General features: G+C 41.6%; 1 protein-coding gene across 3 annotated transcripts in view; it reads right to left on the bottom strand.

The window, feature by feature from the left end:
* BRF1 (BRF1 general transcription factor IIIB subunit) overlaps window positions 1–22,225 on the bottom strand; it is a 175,142-nt gene that overhangs the window by 123,812 nt on the left and 29,105 nt on the right. For all 3 annotated transcript variants that reach the window (XM_083839101.1, XM_083839099.1, XM_083839100.1), the window contains exon 3: window positions 3,400–3,573. In XM_083839101.1, the coding sequence (XP_083695227.1) occupies window positions 3,400–3,493 (94 nt within the window). In that variant the 5' untranslated portion in view covers window positions 3,494–3,573. The remainder of the gene's footprint in view (window positions 1–3,399; window positions 3,574–22,225) is intronic.

Consider the following 22,225-nt stretch of genomic DNA (forward strand, 5'->3'; position numbering starts at 1 on the left):
CTAGTAAGCCATCTTCCTTTGGAGCATTAACACTGACAAGTAACATAAACAAGGTAAAGGAAAAGCCATGTCAAAGTTACTGCATTGTGGGTTTGTGTGTCAAATAAGCTAAAAGCCATAAACTGATGTAAAATGAACTCGGATCTCAGATGAAGTATTAATCTTTCCAAAGAACTGTAAATAAAAGCTGTACTTGTAATCATTTTTGAAGCTGAAAAAATAGTTCTATAACTTAAAGAAAACAAACTTTTATTTGTATTACGTGAATATTTTGCATTTTGCTATTAATTAAACAACACATAAGAAACAAGAAGAACTTAATGTTTTTCTGTTTCAGGCTGAAGTTATTCAGGCATAATTCAGACTGCACCAGCAGACTTGGATAGAGTTTCCCTCACATTTTCACAGAGGCTGGCTGGCAACACGTACATTATGAAAAAAGAAGAATAAGCAGATATCCACATAAGATAAATACATTCCATTCCCTCAAACTGAGTTCAATGCAGACAATTAAATCCCGTTCTCCCTCTCCAAACGCTTCCCACTCCTTTGGTCCTGCCACTGGTGAGTGCACACCACCATTTCTCATCACTTCAGCCCCTGGCTATATTTGACTAACTCCCCAAGACAAGTACATACTTTGCTCCTTCTACCATCATATATATTTATTTTAAATGCACTGTCTTCCATTTTAAAGGCTAATCTGTTCCCATCTAATCTCTCTTGCCTCTATGACTCCAGTCACTCCACTCACTTGGGCCACCCAAAATCAAGGCATTATCTTTAAGCTCTAAAAATGCTGCTCATTGCATCTTCTTCCGTGTTATCTCTTTCCTCTAAAATATGTTCAAAGTCTTTAACTTCCTTTTCTAAACTTCTCCCAAATAATTTCTTCATAAGAGTTCTATATCCAACACAATGACAATGAACATTTTAAAGTCTGTAAATCTACTTAGCAGTGTTATAAAAATCTGCATATAAATAAATAATAATTAAATTATTTATATTAAATATAAATAATCAATATGAATTAATTTAATAAAAATAATATAATAATTAAATTATTTATATTAACTTATAAATAAATAATAATTAAGTAATAAAAAATAAATAAAAATACTGTATATATCCATCACATTTCTTCTCTTTGCATGCTATCCTCTACTGATTTCTCCAGAAGACCAAAACCAATCACAGGCTTACTACCCTGAACATGCATCTTCGTTCTTGCTAAAGCATCTCATCACTTTGCCATTCTCTGTACCTGCTCTTGGTCTTTCTTGCTGTGGGAGCAAGTCTGCCTCCTACAGCACTTCTGTACCTTGACAGATCTAAGTTGGAAACAAATATAACACACTGATAATGACCATCATAATTAATCTGTGGAGATCCGAATGTATTTTAATTTCAAAGGCCAGCAATATGTACCTGTCTCTCTCAGATTTTCAAATTTCTAATGAAAGGGTAAGAAACCAGGAAAGCAATTTATGATTCAGTGTTCAGAATCTGTAATCTGGGGCTTGTTTTTGCACTACACTGGCCTTGAAACACTGAAAAACAAAATCGAGAAAAATAAACCTGCAGAACACAGGCAGAACCTGAACTCACTCTCCCAAAGTATCACAGTTACATTCTTAATATCAACAACAAAATGAGATTTGATTTTTTAAAAATCAGCACTAAAAGAACTAAGCCATAGAGTCACGCACTATCATGTCTTGATTCCCAGGCCACACAGTAACAAAGCAGGTAAAGATGGAGTTTTGGGGGATATTAATATAAAAATACAGAGACTATTTTTGTAGTCTTATTCCTAACATACTTCTACTGTTTTATATGCAAGATTACACAGGAAATGACCTATTTTTAACAAAAAAGGTGGAAAAATGAATTTAGGTATTATGAAACGTTGACCAGACCAGTACATCTTGCACATTACTGAGATACATGCTGAAATACTTTAAAAAGGATGTCAAACAAGCACAGAATTGTTGTTTGTTTGTTGTAACTTGTTGCACAGATAGCTGCTGCATTACAGTGTACCTACTTGCCTACTACAGCTCTTACTGTTCCAAATATTTTTATCACTGCCAATGAGGAAAAACAGATTTGTATATTATGGTTAGGCTATGATTTAGTAGTATCAGATAATGATTATAAATAGATTACTTTAAAAATGTGACATGGGCATAAACAATAGCAGCGATGCTTCTAATTGAACACTGTCTTTACAGAGTTATACCATTCAAAGTTTGCACAAGACTGCATTAGAAAAGATTAGTGTAATAGGCAAGCCTTCCTTTAAATTCCATTATTCCTGCAATTTTTTTTTTAACATATAAACACAATGACTACAACATTATCAGAAAACACAAATGTTAAGATACTGAAGGTAGATCTCAAAAGTAAAAATAACTCAGATCCTAAAAGGAAAGATAAGCTGTTTAACTGCTAAAAGAAATATAGAATGAAAACAAGCAATCTAGAAAAACCATCAAAGAGAATACTGATGATATGCACAAACTGCTTTAAAGCAGAAAAGGACAGCTAAAATAATACAGAAGTAATTGCTTGTATTCTCTTGGGTTCATGATACTAAACTCCAAATTGCAGTTACTGCAACACAACATAAAAAACATACATAAAGCAAATAAATTTGAATACCCATCAGTATTTAAGTTTATAGGGATTTAAAAGAATATTTACAAAACAAAAATAGGGATGTCTAGAGCAAGGACTACTCTCTTGCAACTCTAACCTGTGTGCATCTCCTTCTCCAGCCATTGATTTCCTGAATGATCTTTAAGCAAATTTCAGAATTTATCATGTCTTTTCCCCTAAAACTCAATCAGTCGTGTTAGTCCTTCCCACAAGCATTAGAAGAAAAATCTAAGTATCTTGTTGGAAATCCCAGTGGAGCTGAGATCTGCTTTTTAATGCTGACAGTGCACGAGGCTTGGGGTTAATTTTTAGTTTTTTTGTTTTTCTTAATAAAAACAACAAAGAATCCCCAGCAAAGCACAGGAAAAAAAACTGTTTTACGCTAGAAGAAAATGTTGAGAAACAAAAAATTAAGTTACTAAGGGTAGGCAGACTTAAATGTATGGATCCTTGAAAATAATACTAAGTATTGTCTATTTAGAAAGGGAAGAATTTTACTTGAACCACGGGAAAATATCCCACTCACTTCATTATACAAAACCAACAGTCATAAAATGAGGTTCTAAACACTTACCTTTTCAAATTTAGAAAAAAAATCTAGCTGGGTTAGTTAACTTGCTAAAAGTATGTTTTTTTTATTGTCACTGCTTGAACAGTGAACTTTTTGCCCTCCATCATAGGTGTATTACCTAGGGGACCAAGTGATAACTCTCAGATTGCACAAGCGTGAAAGGATACGAGGAGTTCCTTCTGTTCTGCACACCAGGTAGAGACATGCAGCAATTACATGGGTCATCTTTCTCCCCCGGGTTAGGTGCTTGCTCACAGCCATCTTGAAAAAATTAAAGGCGGTATCCAGACAGTGTTGATTCAGTTGAAGCTGGTTTCCCAAGTGGTGAATCTGCCGTTTTCCTAGAAAAATTAACAAGGAAAAAAAATTCTTAACAACTTCGTAATTGAAGTGCTTTTCAGAGTGGAGTTTGAATACAAAACCAAGAGGGTGGATTTTGGATTTCATTTCTGTGTTAAATACAAAAGTTAGAACACAGCAATGGATCAAGTTCCTGGGAGCTACATCATTGTTAGGCCTCAAAAAAAAAAGCCTGGATTTGCACTCCTAAACTGAAATGTATTCAAGCAATGAGCCCTGGAAAATGAAGTTGCAAAGATCATTCCAAGAGAGGATCAAAAACATAGTCAAGACACCTCAGAAAGAAAGATTACACCCCCTCCCCAAATACAGTTTGAAAATTGGCACTACAGAGCTGAGCTTTTGAAAGCATCAGATCATGTCAGATTTGATGTTAACGTGCAAACAAGTGAGACATTTTGCTGCATCTCTCCAAGAGCTGATGAAGTCTGCAGTTCCTCTGACCACAGCCTAAGCCCATAAGGAAAGGGGCTGCTCTGAGAGCCTGTCTGTGATCACCGCTGATAGGGAGGCACTTCCTTCCTCCAAACACTTTCACAGCAGTGCCTTCATTTAAGGCTTGGCTGCCAGACTGCGGAGACTCGTTTGTGGCTCCAGGAAAACAAATGTGCCTTCACCCTTAAACAAAATAATAATAATTAAAAAAAGTGCTTTGGATGATTCATTGCAGGAAGCGGTGCAGCTGCTAAGACAGATGTGGAAAGCAAGATTCAGTCCATTCTCACAAGTCCAGCTACAAAAAAGTGCACCGAAAAGACAGCTTAAGAAAAAAGATGGGGGGAAGTCATGAGGAAAACAGTACTGAAGTTCCTCAGCATAAAGGGGTCAGACAGCACATCAAGAAAAATCCTTTAATTCAATGTGCTGGACAGATGTTTCCAGTATGCATATTTACAGGAAACACTCATCTGTTCCCTTCAGAGATGTCAGAAGCAGCTTTGCTGAAGCGGGCACAAAGCTTGCGCGTGCCTCAGCAACCTTTTCTGCAGAAAACGATGGTGACTGCACAACACTTACCCCAACAACGCCTGCAAACACTGCACTTCTTAATTTTATGCAAATTTCCTACATAATCATCACTAATAACATGGTAAAATGTTTAACCTCTGAACAACCTTCTGCCAACAGTGCTGGCTCAATTTGGCTTTAATAAAAAGTGACTCCAGAAATCCACCAGGGCCACAAAAACTCTGGACAAACAGAAGCTACAGCAAAGCTGCAGCTCCTGCTCTCTGTGGGGATGGCAATAGGAGGAGATCTCATCAGTAAGCACATGAAGTCACTTTGGGCAATCGGGTACAACACATTTGGATGAAGAAGTAATGACAGGAAGGATACATCACCTTCCACAGGAGGTACTGGGACAATAAGCTACTCAAGAGTATTCCAAAGCCCATTAAGTGAATTGCTTTCCCATTAACATTAGCAGGCACTGGACTGGTGGCTTTGATGCCTTAGAGTCTCAAATACAAACCCACATCTCCCCAGAATTAAGATACTACCTAGCACTCTCCCTCCCCTGAGTTTTATTTCACATTCGACGACCTGTGCTCTGAAGCAGGCTCTGGGCTTCTATACCTCTTGCACAGAAACAGTTTGTTCTCAGCTGTGGGCAAAAAAAACAAACACTTACCCTTGAGAACTACAACCCTGAGCAAGCAGAGGCCAGCGGGGATCAGTGAGGCTAGGGAAAGCTACCTCCTACCATCTAAGCTTCCTATTTTATCCCCCCAACTTGATCCCGAGAGACCCACCCAGTGGAGCAGAAGGCAAGACATGAGCAGGTCCTGGTCCGGCAGTGACATGAGGGCAGCGCTCAGGCTGCAGCCAGCACAGGCGGCCCCAGGTCTCCCCCAGTTTGGGGACTGGGACCCAGTCTTCAGCCACCCTCTTCCATTTCCTCACACAGGAAAAACAAAGAGCTGCGGACATCCCCAAAGCTTTACAGACCCTTACAACACCTGAGAGCACCCCACCACAGCACAGAAGTGACAGCAGGAGCTGTGCAGCTATCAAGCCCCAGGACGAGGGGACAGACCGCAGAGATTTCTACTCTCCAAGGTTATTTTTCAAGAAGAGCCACACTGGATCCACCTTACCCAGGCCTCTGGGCCAAGAGAACAGACAGGCAACAGAGAAGGAGCCATCGGAAGCAATCCACCATCTAACAGAGCATGAAGCACAGGCAAGGAGAAGCTCCCCTGCGGTTTGTGACCCCAAGGAGACTATTAGGGCTCTTAGGTCAGAAGTGTCTTTCACTGGTGGTATTCTCCATTCTTGTCACGTTTTATCAAGCCAAGATGAAGACACAAAGATCTGTCATCTGCAGAGGTTTTATGCACTACACGCAGATGTACAACCACTTAAAAACAAATGAAGAAATAAGGAGAGCTGACCACACCACTGTGCCTCCCCCAGCTTCAGGAGATCCAGACCGGAATCACCTCAGCAGCGAGAGCACGTCATTCCCTCCGACTCCACGTCTTCAAAGTCACAAAGGCAACTGGTAACAGGAAACAATTCCAGAAGTTTTAAAAGCAAAACTCGGACAACACTTGAGTAAAGCTTTCACAACAAACATAAGAGCAGCTCCTATGCCAGGGAGGAGCCGCCTGCTCTCCTGAAGGCCTCCGGGGCTAAAGGCAGAAGGCCCGCAGGGCCAGCCTGGCTCCCCAGGGCGGTGGGACCCGCGGGGTGCAGCCACCACACAAGAGGTGATGAGGAACCCTGCCACATCGCCACCAGAGCAGTCCGGGGCACGTACCAGGAACCAGCCCAAGTGAGCTGGAGATGCAGAGCACGAAGAGGACAAGTGTCTGTGAGGGCTTTTACCCCAGCACCCTCCTGGCCTGTCCCCACTACGAAGCATTCCTCCTCCCAGGAACTCCATTCCCATACAGGCAGAGCTCCACACCTCGCGGGGCACTCAGTAACACTGAGGAAGGTTTTTTTTTATTTTTTTTTCTTCCCCACAAGCAATCTTTCCCACCAGCTGGCCTCACCCCCAAGCTACCACTAATATTCTCTGAGTATTTAACCTTAATTTCAAATGTTGAAATACAATTCATCGTAATCCATCCTAGGCAAATAGTATGCTTGTTTGAGTAACACACACTTTTTTAGCTGAGCTTTTCACCCAGCATCAATATTTTAAAATGCAATTACTTTCGGGGTGGCCAGTCATTATCTACGGACAAATACCAAAGAGATCCCAAAGCCCAGAAAGGTACTCATCCCACTTAGGAAATGCTATTTCATTACGTGCTGTACACAGCCTTCTGCAGATCAGCGAAGGCTTTAGATCTGTGCGCTGGTACTTCCTCAAGCTGCTCTGCAGTATTATGTCAGGCAGACAGCTCAAGCAAAAATACAACTGAGATTCTGCCAGTGACCCCCCAAACGAACACCATTATGCAGAACAAGCAGCAGCATCTTAGAAGCGACATGCGTCTCGATGACTAACTTGGTTTTGTCCTCATCTGCTACAGAAGAGGGATAAATGTACTATTTATAGCATCATCATCTAAGATAAACATTTACATTCTGCAACCAGTCTCCTATTTACCAAAGGAGGATCAAAAGATATGTTGGGTTTCCCTCCTGCCCTGAATTTAACATGACAACAAATTTCTATTTTCCTGGTATCTTATGCAACAACAGCAGCAGCAGCAAAGAGCTGAAAGAGTTAGCATTATTAACTACGCTTCTGGATTCCTGCACAGGGAACACCAGATCCCTTGTACTCCTCCCGGTTCCTCCACAGATTCAAGAAGCATTTCCACTCAAAAGGTAACTGCCAAGAGAAGGCAGGTATCTGCTAAACAGTTTTTGTGCCAGTACTGCAGTACCAAACTGTTGTACAGTGCCCGCAGCTCAGCCAGATGACAACCAAATGGAAGTCACAAAGCGATATACTATTTGTTCTGCCAATCTCACCAATTTGGTATTTCCAGAGCTGAAAAATATAGATGTTATATTTTATTTAACTATAAGTACAGCAATTTTACTCTGTTGGCATCCGAAGAGCAGACGTCCGCGCTTAAGAAAAATGGGGCATAAGAAAATAACTCATCAAAACAAATTCTCTATACGACGCTCCAGATAGCATCAAGAAAGACAAACATGAACTGAGACCAAACTCCCATTCATACTGCCGGTCCTCAACATGAAAAGCCCTCGTAGGAGTGCGATGGTATCTACAAGCCTGCTAAGCATTCAGAGCGGCTACCGCAGCAGTACGGGCAGTGCGGGGAAGAGCTGCCGAGCAGCTGCCAGCTCTGGGGCTCAGGAGATGAGTAATTCCCTCCAGCAAACCCACAATACTGCAGCATGTCCACCAGCCCTTGGATGTACTTCCACTCCCCGTGCTCCTTTCTAGCTGGGTGGCATTTTATAACCCGCCGTTTCTTGTTCTTCTCCTGACTATCTCTAGTTTGCTCTACGCTTAGCAGCATGGCTTCAATCAGCCCGAAGTGCTGGCTGATGCCCATGCTGCTGGTCTGACCATATGGTCCCAGCATGCAGCTAGCTGGTCCAGCTCTCTGCAAGGATGCAGCAAGCCTTATGATCTCAGCCAAAACAGTAGGAATACCCGACATCGCAATGCAATTTATTAGCAATCTGCTCAACCCAGTGTTCACCAGATTACACTGCAGTGTTACAAACTCATCGAATAAATTGAATTGCTCTACTGGCTGGAAAAGAAAAGAACTTACCTTTAAACCGTACCATGCTCTGGGTTACAAAACAAAACGCAAGACAACTTTCTGACTTTCTTACCCATTATACCCAGTAAAACGATAAAAAAAAAGCTTGAGAGGACAACAAAAAACTTGCAACTACTATCTCAGTATTATAAAGTAATATCATCGTGTGAAACAGTCATAAATGCATATTGCATTTTTTCTAAATTGCAAGACAAGACGAGAACAAGAAGACAAGAAACAGAGGTAAAGCACACCCCCATTAGGTACATTTTTTGTGTATCAGTAGCGTGCAAAAATAATTTTCTTTCTTGGGCCTTACAGATCATTGACAGAACCTGGGATTTCTTTTTGACCCATGAGAAATACAGTCTATAAGATCAAAGCTTACACTTCATGCTGCCCTTGCAATTTAGTGATGGCATTAAAATGGTGGCTGTATCTCTGGGAAAAGGACTAGGAACTGTCTTTTTAGAGGCTGGACAAGCCCATCAGCAAGGTTACAAAAATCCTCCCCCTTCCCTCACCAGTAAAACAGTAAATTTATTTTCCTTTAAGGAGTGAAATAAAAAAAAAGTCTAGAAACAACAGAAATTTTATGATGTGTAGGACAGATACCAAGCAGTTCCCATTTACTTCTCTAAGGCACATCATACCGGGCAGGGTGAGGAATAGAGAAAGAAAAAAAAGGAAGAGAGAAAAAGAAGCCTGCACTTCTGTAAGCAGCACGCAAAATCAAGTTCCCAGGCTACCAAGTAGTAAAGTTTATCACGCTCCTGAATCTGCATCTAAAAACAAAAGGCCCTTTTCTGGTTTTAGTTCCAAGTCTACTAAAAAAAGTGTTTCTGGCCATCTAACTCCCAGCACGCTGAAACAAACACTCTCATCTCTTCTCAGCTGATGCCAATCTCAGTGCTTTGGACATGCATGTAAGCCTGGAAGGGAGAAGTTCAGATAGGACAGCTGAATTCTTCTGTCCTTTTAGTTCAGAAAATTTAACACGCTTTGGACCGAGGAAACTTGTTATTACAAAACAAAATGTAGAGGTTAGCAGTCATTGCCACAAAAACAGATTTGAAGCAAAACTTGGTAATATTAAATGCTTACACAAGTGGCAGTTGATAGCAAAACTGCAGCTTCAGTTTTTATAGAAGCAAAATAGAAAGATGGGGAAAAAATCAGACCCGTTCTTTACAAGCAATTTTCTATCTTTTATGATCTCGTTACTACAGAAACATCTCATTCTTTTCCACTCTTCAAGAGGAATCATACCTTTTTTTGGGTCCCTTAAAAGTCAGTTATGTCAAGTAGCTGCAGCTATTTATTACTCTCATCTGGCTTCTGCCTGCTCATCCGCAGCTCTTCCCTCACACCAACGAGGACAGTAATGCTGCTATTTCAAAGTAGCGCTTTTCATAAGTTTCATAAGTTTCCAGGGAAATAACAGGCAGTACACAGCCGGAGCTTAAATGAATTGTTATTACAATACTAAACTGCATCATCAAAATCAAAGCATAAAGATTTCCTCCCCGTCTGCAATTTGCTCGAGGGGCTCTGGAAACTAACGGTACCTGAATTGGGCGACGGAGTCGTGTTAACAGCACTAATCTTTTTCTGCAAAAAGGGATTGTTATGGTAACAAACACTAGATTCTATTAAAGGAAATGATTTGGGTGACTTTTACTTGGGTATTCATTTTCAGAATCTGAATTACTTTACTGACTGAATTTTATGTGCAGATTTCATTCTGTGTTTGGTTTTATGCTCCTTTTATTTTCTTGCTTTGAAAAAGCTCACCAAAAGAACTCCCTGGAAAGGGAAAAAGAGCAGTTTTTATGTGCGGGCATCCCTGCATGCTTTGTCATATCTTTCAATTTCAGTAAGTCCCAGCTCAAAGCCTGAATGAATTTCCTGCTCTTTGCTCCATGCCAGGCTTCTGTGCTGTTTGTATTACAAACGAGTAAAACAAACAAACAAAGCCACAACAGGGAAAGTCCAGGAACATCAGCACGGCTACATTTATGAAGGCCGGTCCCAGAAGCCTAATCAAGAGTAGGGTCCCATGATCAAAGACAAGAAAAACATTTAAAGACCAAACAATGGCGGGAGGAAGGGAGGAAACCACAGCGTTGACTGCAGCGATCACACTGAGCCTTTCCAGCAACTGGCACCACAGGCAAGTGAGAAGCAGCTTTATCTCTGCGAGCCTGCAAGGAAAACGGCCAATGAGCACTAAAAGCAGCAGCACAGCAGGGCATTATAGCAGCGCTGACCTAGCACAACAGCTTTAATTTTATTAAGGATGGCTAAGAGTCATTCCCAGTAACACCTCATTGCCTCCAAGGAGAGTGATGTAAGATGCTGGCCTCACCCCCGCGCTCTGCCCAACTTCAGCCTAGCCCCAAATCCCAACCCCACTGCTGCTGAGGTGCCTGCAGTCCCCAGACCTGTGCTTTTCCCCAGAACAAGCCCCAGGTCCCCCAGGAGAGGCGTAGAGCCCAGGACTGACCGCTCCAGAGGCGGCTCCCGGAGGAGCCGGCTGCCGCTGGGGTCTCCGCACGATGGAGGGGGTCCCAGTCTTTTCCCTGGCTGTTCCCACAGCTGTGCCTGCACAACTGGGAGGGGATGCACAGAAAAATCAAACCTGTGAAACAACCCTTGTGAAATAAAAACTTAACCCAGACCTGTTTAGCAAAGGATTGATGCTTCCACTTTACCTTCGTATGGCCAGAACCAGACTACGTCGGTGCAGAGACCTGCAGCGCTCCGTTCCCTGCCCGCTGACAGCCACCCAACCCAGCCGTTCAGCCTCCCAGGAGAGCACCCCAACCACCAGCTGCGGCTCCCCATCCCTCCTGGTGAAGAAGCCCTTCTGTCGCGTGTCAGAGGCTCGTTCGTTCAGCTACAGAGAGCTAGCAGGCACCGTCACAATTAACGGCTTAAAAATTCAAGTAGTCGTCACTGCCCCAACTACTTCTTAAATATTTGATACTAAGCTGCTTTTTTTCCACCTAGAAAATCTGCTGTTAACATCTCTTCCCAGCACTTATCTGCACTTCTTTAAGTATTCATTCCCTCAAATTTGGTCCTTGTATTCCATTAATGCCAAAACAGGCCTGCGAAATGCCCACGTAACTCCCCCCCCAAACCCTTTTTCGGTTCCCTGATTATATGATATCACTCCCACACGGACAGGCTCTTTTCATATTACAGCAACTGGCCATTTGAATTCATTTCCCTTACAATTCTGAAAACCTTGGCACTGTGAGTGGTTCCTCCGATTTGCTGTGTTGAATTCCTGGAACCCTGCTCCCCTCACAGGTGGTACTTCTGCTCCTGCACCCTCGTTCCCATTTTATCCATCTAAGCACTACTCCGGGTTCAACAACAGGCTGCTGAAGCCCTAGGGTTTATTCAAGGGCTGTACCTAACCTATTGCTCTCTTGCCCCATCATCCTTAGACAGTAGCTTGCCTGCTTCTTATCCTTAATTATTATTTACTTGCTTTTTTAATCCAGCTAAAGAACTTTTTGCTAATAAAATCCCTCCTGAACTTTACTTCTCTTCTGCTATCACACGTAGGAGAACCACACTTGATGCCGACATTAAAAAAAGCACCCATAAAAGCAACATGTGGTTGATTCACTCACATCTGAAGGCACGGCATCACGACTGAGTCAAGCTGAAGCCCAAGCCGTTGCTGCAGGCAGCGCTCCCACCTCCAGCCCTACCTTTACGATAGAGACGAGGGAACCTGCCCTGCTGAAAATCAGCCCAAAGAACAGTAAGTTAAGTTTTCATTTGGAGCAGCTCCCCCATAACTCAACAAGTGGCCTCCCAAGCCCTGACACTGGCGGAAGGTGGCTGGGGCGAGGAGAACTGCTGTCAGCAGCAGCACACACGTGGATCGACTTAAAGCGAATGTGAGAGCACAGCCTAAATGGGTCAAAGAGAAGTGTACACATGATACCTACGCTTCCTCCCGCTTCTCTGCCTACTGCTCCCAGCCCTTGCTGCTCTTCTGATCCAACCTGCTTACACAAGTCTGACTTATCACAGCTTAAATACGAGCTAACGCGTTCAGTTAGTTGTTAGCACTGAAATGCTTCAGGTGGTTGGGTTTTGTACGACCCTTTTTATTTCCTGAAGTTTTGTCGACTGATTTTTTTTTTTTTACTCACATAAGATCTGTGTCTGTTTCAAAGTTGAAACAGCTGGAAGGCCGCACCGCTGGCAAGAACCGAGAGCACACGCATGATTAATATAAGATAGCCCTTACTTATCTGACATTACGAGAATTAGAAAGAAAAATTTAGGATATTGGGAGCTTTTAGGTCATGGTAGCTATTGAGCATACAAGGCTTCCTTCTGACAGCACCATCAGTTAGGCTATGCTTTAAGCTTCTTCTGTTTTATTTGGACAGTGATTTTTTTTTAATTACATTTTAAATGACAGTTTTTCTGATTTTTCTATACCTATATGCACGTAAAGCTTTTTTTCCCCTCCACACTTACCAATTACCAATTGTTACTCTTGTCACAACAAGAAATGAAATATTTCTGCTGTCACACAGCATTACTGCTGATCCAAGCACTACGCTCAACCATCCAAAATTTCTATATTACTGCAAGAAAAAAATTTGCTTATGACATAATCTGACAGTTCGGATTTTTTTTCTTAAGTTTTAAAGAATAGTAATTCGAGTATTATTAGAGAGATCAGAACTTGTTTCCCACCTACAAAGCAAAAAGCATTTAACCAAACAACTCTGTCCAATCTACACAAGTAGGAAAATTCAAGAACGCAGCATCATATGAAAAAAGAATCTGTTGCCTGTTGGTAAGAGTTGTCAGAACCTTTAAAACAACACAAAAGCGAGGATTGAACACAACAGGATTCACTGCTGCAGTGGAAAACTTTATAGATGCGAAGGGCGTATAAATCAGCGCAATGTTATCTGCTCGCCGACAGCAAGTTCTAGTGCCTTCCCTGCGAATCAGGGCTTTTGCAAGGCAAAGAAGAGTGAGAACCGAAAACTGACAGGAGCCCTATTTCGGAGTCCTGCGGACACCACGGAAACAGACAGGAACCCGAATAATTGCACTGATCCACTTGGGCGAGGAGGAGGCAGGAGCTGGAGGTATCCCCTGGCCAGAACTGCAGCTGGGTGAGGGCGAGGAGATGGAGACGAGAGCAGAAGCAATCGAGCGACTGCAGCTGAGCAATTACCTCTCCGCTGCACTGCAGTGACTATTAGCTAGAGTCATACATACTAAGAATGTTTAAAAAAAAAAAAGTTTAATCCAACTTCCCTGCTATAAAAGCCAGCCCAGCCCTTCCCTTTTCCTGCCAAAAGGCTCCTGTGCATCTCTGTAAGCCTTCCCTACCTTCCTTGTCCACCTTTTAATACTTATCTTTTATTACATGCCTGAGAATTTGCTTGTCCTCAGACACATGCAGAACAATTTTCCTCCCCTAGAGTTCAGCTCCGCTCTTCTGCATGCCAGTTGTTCTGTCAAAATACAACCGGCAGTGGTAAATTATTTCCACTCCCCATCACCCAACTGTGCAGGCAGAAAAAGCCTTACTGACAGAGACTAATACCGCTTTGCTCTCAACCTGTACTTGGCCTTAAGGTTACTGCTGCTGCTTCAGGAAAAGTCTGGAAAAGGCCTGCATGCCTCATGCTACTCCTAGCATCTCGTTTGGGGTTGCCTTTTTTCTTTCTTTTTTAAAATTTATTTCTTTGCTTTCTCCGATTCTACGTGCAAACGTAACAAAAGGCACTCTCTCCCCATCCAGACCATAACCAGGTGGCAAACATGTATGATGCAGTAATCTCAAAAGTAAAAACTTCATAAATATCAACTAATTGGCAAATTCCTTAAACCACCTCAAAAAGGAAAACGTGGAGAGAAAGCATCAAGGGAAAAAGGTTGCAGAGTAAAGTAGTTGGGGGGGTGGAAAAAAAGAGGCAGTTATTAACGATATCAAAGGGATAAGAGATAAAACATGATCTAAAAACGGAAGCAGAAAGAGAAGTGAAATCGAGCTGGAAAAGGCACAGAGCCATAACAAAAACAAGAAAGACTGTATTAGGTTAATACTTATTTAAGGTATTTTTATATGAGGCTGACAAGAGCAGTCAAATATTTCATTCCTTTATCTAAAAGGGATAAGAAACCCAGCGGTTAGGTAAAAGAGCATCAATCTTTATTCAGGCTGCAGCTAAAGAATGAAATTCTGCCCTCAGTTTGTCCCTGGCAGCTGAGTCCATCAGCTACAGATAACGAGGAGTATGAATGTGAGGGGGCTGCTCTTCTTTACTACTACAAAAGGCCTATTTAGATCAGAGCTATCAGTGCCTGATAATTTTATCTGTGCACAGCCCATACATGATGGAAGAAGTTAGGGACAGAGCTTCAGCCTCAACTTCTGCATTTCCTTCCTTTTAAAACTAAAAATAAGTGAAGGTTGCCACAAATCTCAGCTAAACAATGAAATAGATCGGTGATGCTATTTATCAAACCGGTCTCTTGTGCTATCTGCTTTGGCTTGGAGTTGAGAGGAGATTTATGGCCAACGAGAGAAGGCACATATTTCAGACACAGTCCTACATTTCTTTAAACAATAACATTTATGTAAGTCAGATGTACAGACTGTTCCAGTAAAGGGTTAGAACTACAATGCCATCTATGTATTTCTACAGAGCCAACACATCCCTTTTGGAAAATATTTGGCATATTTGAGCAGTATCCCTCTTTATGTATGTAATCTCTTCCATTTATAAGGACCTATGCAGTACATACAATATACCACTAGCAGCTTTTCCAGGTGGACGGAATTATCCCCAGACTTTGCTTTCCTCAGAAACCCCAATCACCCTCAAATTAAAGAGGGAGAACGTGGCGGCGGGGGGACGACGACAATGACGACTGTGAAAAACCCAGGGATTGAACTTCCAGCCTTCATCACATTACTGAACATGATTTGTTAAGAGAGGAGCAGAAGATCACTAGATTTCTGGAAGATAATGGAAGTTTAAGCCATAAATAGAAATGAACATGAGCTCATGACTAAGAACTAACAACATGAACTTAAAGGAAAATGTAAGCACCATATTAACAAGAACTTACCACACAACTCATCGGACCTCATAACAGTTTCCCAAGGGAACTGGTGGAAAGCCCCGCTGCTTGGAACATATGAATCCAGGAAGAGCAAGACACAAGAAAAATGCACACTATGGAGCGATCCCGTGGAAGAAAAATAGGCCGTGCTGATTTCCTAGGTTGAAGTTCTCATGCTTTTGCAAAATCGTAAAGCTTAAGAGAGAAGGGCAACTTTCTATGACAGAATCATTGCGTGCTCTGAATGTACAGAAGATGAGGAAATGTCCTCTCCCCACATTCCCAAAACTGCCATCTCTGCTGGCTCGGTACAGCAGCATTTCAGCCCGTTTGCAGTTTGGTAGCACATCAACACAGACCCAATGGCAATCTGAAAAAAATAACACAGCCTGTAGAGCAAAGATCCACCTACTCCACTTCCCACCTCTTTATGAAAAGCTTTTCCATAGTCACCACTCCATTCTAATTTTCTTAAATTAAATATTGTTTTAATGACACTGAGAAAAACAACCAACAGCAATAAAAACATCACCACTCAAATTACGTGGAATTTCTTCCACAATCAAATCTTGAGATACCAACTTCCTTGGCTCTTCTAGATGATCCACTCAGCTTCTGGGTGCCGGTCTTAGTAGTTAAAGAAAATTTCAGGTAAGCACAACTACATTCTCCTCTTCGTGTGCTAAACCTCAAAGATGACTGCAACACAGTTTTCTGTGCAGTATGACTCCAAGACAGGATGTGAGATTACCCATTAAACATACATATCCAAGACTAGATGCATTATTAATTCATTTCCCCCCTAGGTAATATGGCATGGTGAAAAATAGCTACCAGAGAACATACTGACTAAAGACTTAAACAGAAATCAGTGGATTTATGTGATGATTGCTATGCAGCAACCTAACAGACCTCATTAAAGGAGACATGGATTCTTCTCCCCTGACACCACCACTGCTCCTACAGGGTAGGCACTGATGGCACAAGGAGGAATATTGATTGTAACCTATCTCAGAAATAGTTCTTGTACCAGTTGTGAGAACGATCCGTCTCAATAATGGCCAAGCCTCAAACAGACAGGTCTTAACGTTTTAACATTTTTCTCATTAGTGACAGTGTTTGGATTTTTTTTTCTTAATAAGCTGGCTATAAAACACTACCTGCCTCAGAATTTCAATTTGGTAGGTGCTGTAAACACCAAAATTAATTTTTACTTTTCTCCTCTTTGACTTTGTGGAGCTACAATCAAGGAAGCTGCCCTAAGGAATCACTTAACATCAGCATCATTTTAAACCTAAAAAAATAAATAAATATTGCTTCGGTAGAGTCCACAGAGTAAGTTCTACTTACTAACCTCTTAAGATCCACAAGAAAAAACAAACACTTAATCAACTGCCTGCCTCGGATCTGTTAACGCTATAAGTGGCCTCCTCTCTGAAGGCCTCAGAGGTTGTACCGCTGTATCGACCAACACCAAGGACCCCGCTTCCCCCTGCAGAACTGTTACAATCTGGCCCTTTCTCCTTCCTACCCGCTGTATTTTACTCTAGAGCAGTAAGAAAAGCAGACAGGCAGATGAAATTTAGCCTAGCTTTGCGCATGATGACCCGATGTCCATATGATCACGGGCCTGGCTGGCAAAGTAGCTGCAGGACGCGCAGAAGTTAGCATTTCCGTACGATCAAACACTGCCCTGTTACTTTATCACACAACAAGAAGTATAGGCTCCACTTTGTTTAAACCAGATTTAATTATCATAAGCTTCAGCACTCAAGTTCCTCCTGAAAGCCATGCTCATATAGAGGGGGAGCTGACCTTGGCACAGCCACACGTTTCTGAGGCCTCCAAATCCATCACGGGTTCAGTTTCTTGTAACTGTGCCCATTATCCTTTGGAAATCAGAACACTCCAAAACTTCAGCACAGCATTTTGTTTTAAGTGGCTGCTATTATGTTGTCTCCTTTTTACGTCTTCCTTCCCACGGACTAAATCAGGAACGGGTATCTGACAAAGATCCCTCGCAGCTTGACACTGAGTGACTGCACCTGGAGGAGAAAGCAGGCAGCTCTCCGCACCGCACCACGGAGGCAGGTCCTCTCTTCTGCTGTGTGACAAGACGCTCCACGGGTACTCTCCGAAGAACTTGATTTTTGTTTCCATGTCACCACTTAGACTCCCTTGCACCCTGAAGTTTTCTTAGGGTAGTATTTAGTATTTAACATTCAGCGTCACTGTAAGCTCACAACTTGACTTTCCTAGCACGACAAGCCAGTGTTTCGCAGAAACCCCAAGCAACCTCAGAGCTTTAGCCCTCTACGACAAAGATCTTGATTAAAAAACAAACAAAAAAAACACAACCTTCTTAAAAAAAAGGAACTACCCACACATACAGTAGGAAAAGTGTTTAACCAATGACAAAAAGAACACGCAAGCATCCCTGAAATCCGTCAGAAAGAACATTATTTCTATTCCCAGTTCTGCACGACCAGAAATAGTCTCCTTAAGCGTATTTTGCACCCTATCTTCCATCAATGTACGGCAGGTTCGCTGTGGACTGAGAAAGGAGACAGAAGTACGTTTATGACCCACAGGATGCCGAACAACTTTATTTTGACCAAAGCCACGGATACCCACTTGCTCTCAAGAAAGAAGCTGGCAGCAAGCAAGAGTTAACTTTTAATATAGGGCCAGCTGGAACAACACAGACCACTCAGACAACAAACGTCACCTCACAAGCACCCTGGATTTGTTCCAAAAATCACTTGAAAAGTGGTATTCTTCCTTGACACGCTCAAGGACTGATTCAGCTTGCACCAGAAGCAGCATTTTTTTCTAGCGCATGGTAGGAACGGTAGTGTCTAAATCTATTTAGAGATGATTTTGAATAGTCTCAGGATCCATATTTTCCCACCATATCATTAGGAAAGCTGGCAAGTTATTTTCCCGGTATTTAAACTTTAGAACAGAGATTACGTGCAGCTAAAAAATATCAGACTACTTCATCACCTCCCACCCCCCAAAAGAAAGAAGCCTTTAGGTATAGAAATACATTTTCTGAGATGGAAAGCGATTGCACTTGCAAAGCTATTCACCCACATTAGTGCTGCTTATGAAATCACTTAGAAGATTTCAGTTGACATTGAATAATTTTATTTCTAGCTATTTCCCTGAGCTCGCGGAGCTTTCATGGCCACAGAAGTAAGCAAACACAACACCTGCTTGGATTTCGGCAAGCTGCACGGGGCTCAGAATAACAAGGTAACCCATCTGAAATCTTCTTCATTTACAGATGCTGATTTGCTGATGATAGCTGTGCTCACCTTTGGAAATGAGGATGAATTTGGATTAGCAAATGCTGACAACTCATGTCACATTTAAAATGGAGGCTGGTAGTTAGAGAGGGGTGAATGATAAACTAAGGGCTATTACTGATTTCCTGATTTTTCACACAAAGCCAGTTTCCTCCATTTCACTTCATGGCAGACCTAGGGGTAGAAACAGGAGAAGTATCGTATAAAAACCTCAGCCTGAAGACTAGGTGCAACTGGTGCAGCCTCATCTGTACTGTTAATCGTTTGTATTTGATAAGAGCATTTTCCTAATCTGTCAGCAATTAGAAATTTTTTTTAACTTTTATTTTTTTAAATAAGAAATCAGGTAAGTGCGAGAGGATGAATTTACCCAAGATAGTTGAAACAGGAAATCCCCCAGCCCCCTTCCATCCTCCCCTCAAAACACACCTCACACCAGCTCCTACCTCTCCTCACATTTTGTGCTAAGTCACTAACTCAGAAAAAAAAAAAGTGGACAGTTTCCTAAAGGCATCAGCCTGAGCAAGGAAAGGAAGTGAGACACATGCAAGAAGTACAGCAGCTAGCATTGAGAGCAGTTCTACAACATGCAGCTCCTCGGATTTATCTAAGACGCTGCCCAGAGTCTGGAAGCAGAAGTTTACAGCTGTCTGCACTGCCTCATAACGTGCAGTATACATATTCTGTGAGCAGACAATCTCCTAACCTGATTTAGAAAGCATCTTTTCCCTCGTAAAAGGATTTCCATAGATCTATGCTTGCATGTGCACGCACGTGTCTGAAGGAACTAGAAATGCCCTTCTGCACTGGTGGCTCTGTAACACCCTGAACGTAACAAGACAACTTCCAATGGTTAGCACCAGCGCTATGCCCCACGAGACTCTGCAGTGTTTACGTCTCCCTTTTAGACAAGGCAACGTGATGCTTCCCAAAAGGCCAGAGCACCAAAGATGGCTGTGTTTTATACATCAGTTCTGAAGGGACAGGGAAGAGGTGACCTTCAGGTTTAGCACGTTCTGTATGACCACCAAAGTAGCTCAGTACGACCTCAGACCAGACCTACTGCTTGGTTTCTGGAGAGCTATTCCATATTCTGGAAAGCTACCCGTTCTCAGAAATTCATCCTAAATGGGCTACTGAACCCTGCACAGCTCCCTTTGGAGCAATACTAAGTTCATGATTCCCACCATAAAAATGGCATGGAACATTTTCCCTGAATAATGACTTATGGAAGTCAAACAGTACAGATAAGGTACAGACGTAAATATTCGTATGCATTCTCTCTAGTGTGTGACAACCATACACAAGAACCCGTGTCTAATCCCGGTACCAGAACCCAGCTCTGTGTATACCCCTGAAATCTGGAACTAAGATCCTAAACTGCTTCCTCAACATTACACATCTCATAATATACTGCCCAAAAGTACTAATGATCAACTGTGTAGTTTCCGAGTACATGAAGGAAAAAATATACTGCCTAACGCTAAAAATCCAAACTCTAATTGATTTTGTTAAAGAAAAATTACAGGCTCATCAGCATATTTCTCAGGGAAGCACAGAGTTGAACGTAATTAGCCACTTGCTTAGTTGCATTCAGTGCTAATGACCTTTCTTTGAAGAAAGATCCACGTTTGTTTGATTTTGCTATTGCTCAAACTTAAGAGAAGCCTCTTTCAGTTGAAGCAGGAGTAATCTGACCTGACTTTAGAACAGCTAAGCAATCAATTACCTTTTCACTTAATTTATGCTGTGTTTGTTTGGGACAGCTTTGTTTTAACAGTATAAAGGCTTTAAATCTAGGTGATTAAAGCCAGACTTCTAGATACATATTTGGGAGCCCAAAGAACAATGCCAAGCAAACACAGCTCCTGCTGACATCCAGAGGAGGTCTAAAGAGCACAGCTCAAAAACAGGTTTAAGCATGCTGAACCTAACTTCTCACCTACGCTGCAGCTTGGGTTCAAGGAGATCACACTGTACTTTTTCTCTGCTTTATAAATTATCATTTGCTTGTAATTTCTATCAGAAACTAATCAATGAGTAGCAAAAAATAAAAAATTAATGTGTGAAGCAATACAATTCATTTTTGAAGTGTTACATTCTCAGGGTAGGAAGTCACAACTAAAGTGATAGCCACGCTAATGCCTTCAGGAGAGATATCCTTTGACAACCTTTTCCCTCCCACAATTACTTAACCCTCCTTCATTTTACCTACATATTTGACAGTACTTAGGTTTAGTCTACATGGTCTAGCATTTAATTGTCCGTATTGTCCAAATTATTCAATTACTTGAGTACAAAACGACACTACAAATCTTCACTCAAAGGAACAGTTTGCAACTTTTTTTCCCCATTTCACAGTTCATCCATGAATAGGCACTTCCACAAAACCTTTGGAGAAAAAGAAAATTTCTTTACAACGTTAATTAGTATACGACTTTAGAAAAAAATGACTATTTTGGATGTATGAAGTTGTTTGGTTTTTTCCTAGAAAAAAGAAAGGGAACATGACATGTATTGAACATATTAAAAAAAGTCACATAGCCTGATTTTTTTTTTTTGTAAGGAGCCTCCTCCCATAACAGGCTGGAGTTCTTGCCTTTCAAAAACTGTAAGGTTAAATTAAATGCTATTCAGGAAACCAGTTATTTTCAGCTTATGAAGAGACATCGCTCTTCATTCTTCAACCTTTGATAAAACATGCAGTACTTGCATGTTATCCTCCCTCATTACCTAATGAGAAACTTCACAAGCTCATCACCCAAGTAGAAATCACCTAGGCTACAGCCCAGATACGGTCCCACACACCCAGCACGCAACCTCTTGCATTATCCCACACACATTATCCCTTTTTTACAGCAGAAATGGTCCTAAACAACAACGTGGGAAGTTTCACACTGAGCAGCCAGAAGAGCAAAACCAAAATTCTCAGGAAGAGCTCTAATTTAAAGACATGATTAAAGAAAAAAACTTTCTTGCCACTCCTCCCATGAAATTACAGTTGAATAATTACGACAACAGCATTTTCTTTTAGAATTTGAGCTTTATTAACAAGCGCTTATATCAGTGTGTAACAGCACCACCTGGCGACCTTAGTGAGCACCTTAAGAAAATTGTATGGCAAAGTTAAGGTACAGTAATCAGCATAGAAAAAACATTTTAGTTCTGGTTCTGTATAATTTGGATTCTTTTCAATTAGAAATACATGCACTTTTTATCAGTAAATAGTAACATTTTATGATTCTGCTAAAGAAAGAGCTAAACTCAGCTCTAACACCTGATTTCTGCTGGTAAAAGGGGAAAAGCTCTTGACACGGTAACAGCCAATTTAGTAAAATTCTGGAATTCAATCAAATGTTAGAGTATAACAGGTTAATGAACTGTTTATTTAATGGTTTGGTTTATAGTTCATACAGATGAAAGGCCACCTCAGAATTGCCACCTCAGAATTAGAAACAGTCACGCCTAAGTTATTAAAATCACTTGAA

Source organism: Anser anser, assembly GCF_964211835.1.
Source record: "Anser anser genome assembly, chromosome: 5".
Taxonomy (NCBI): domain Eukaryota; kingdom Metazoa; phylum Chordata; class Aves; order Anseriformes; family Anatidae; genus Anser; species Anser anser.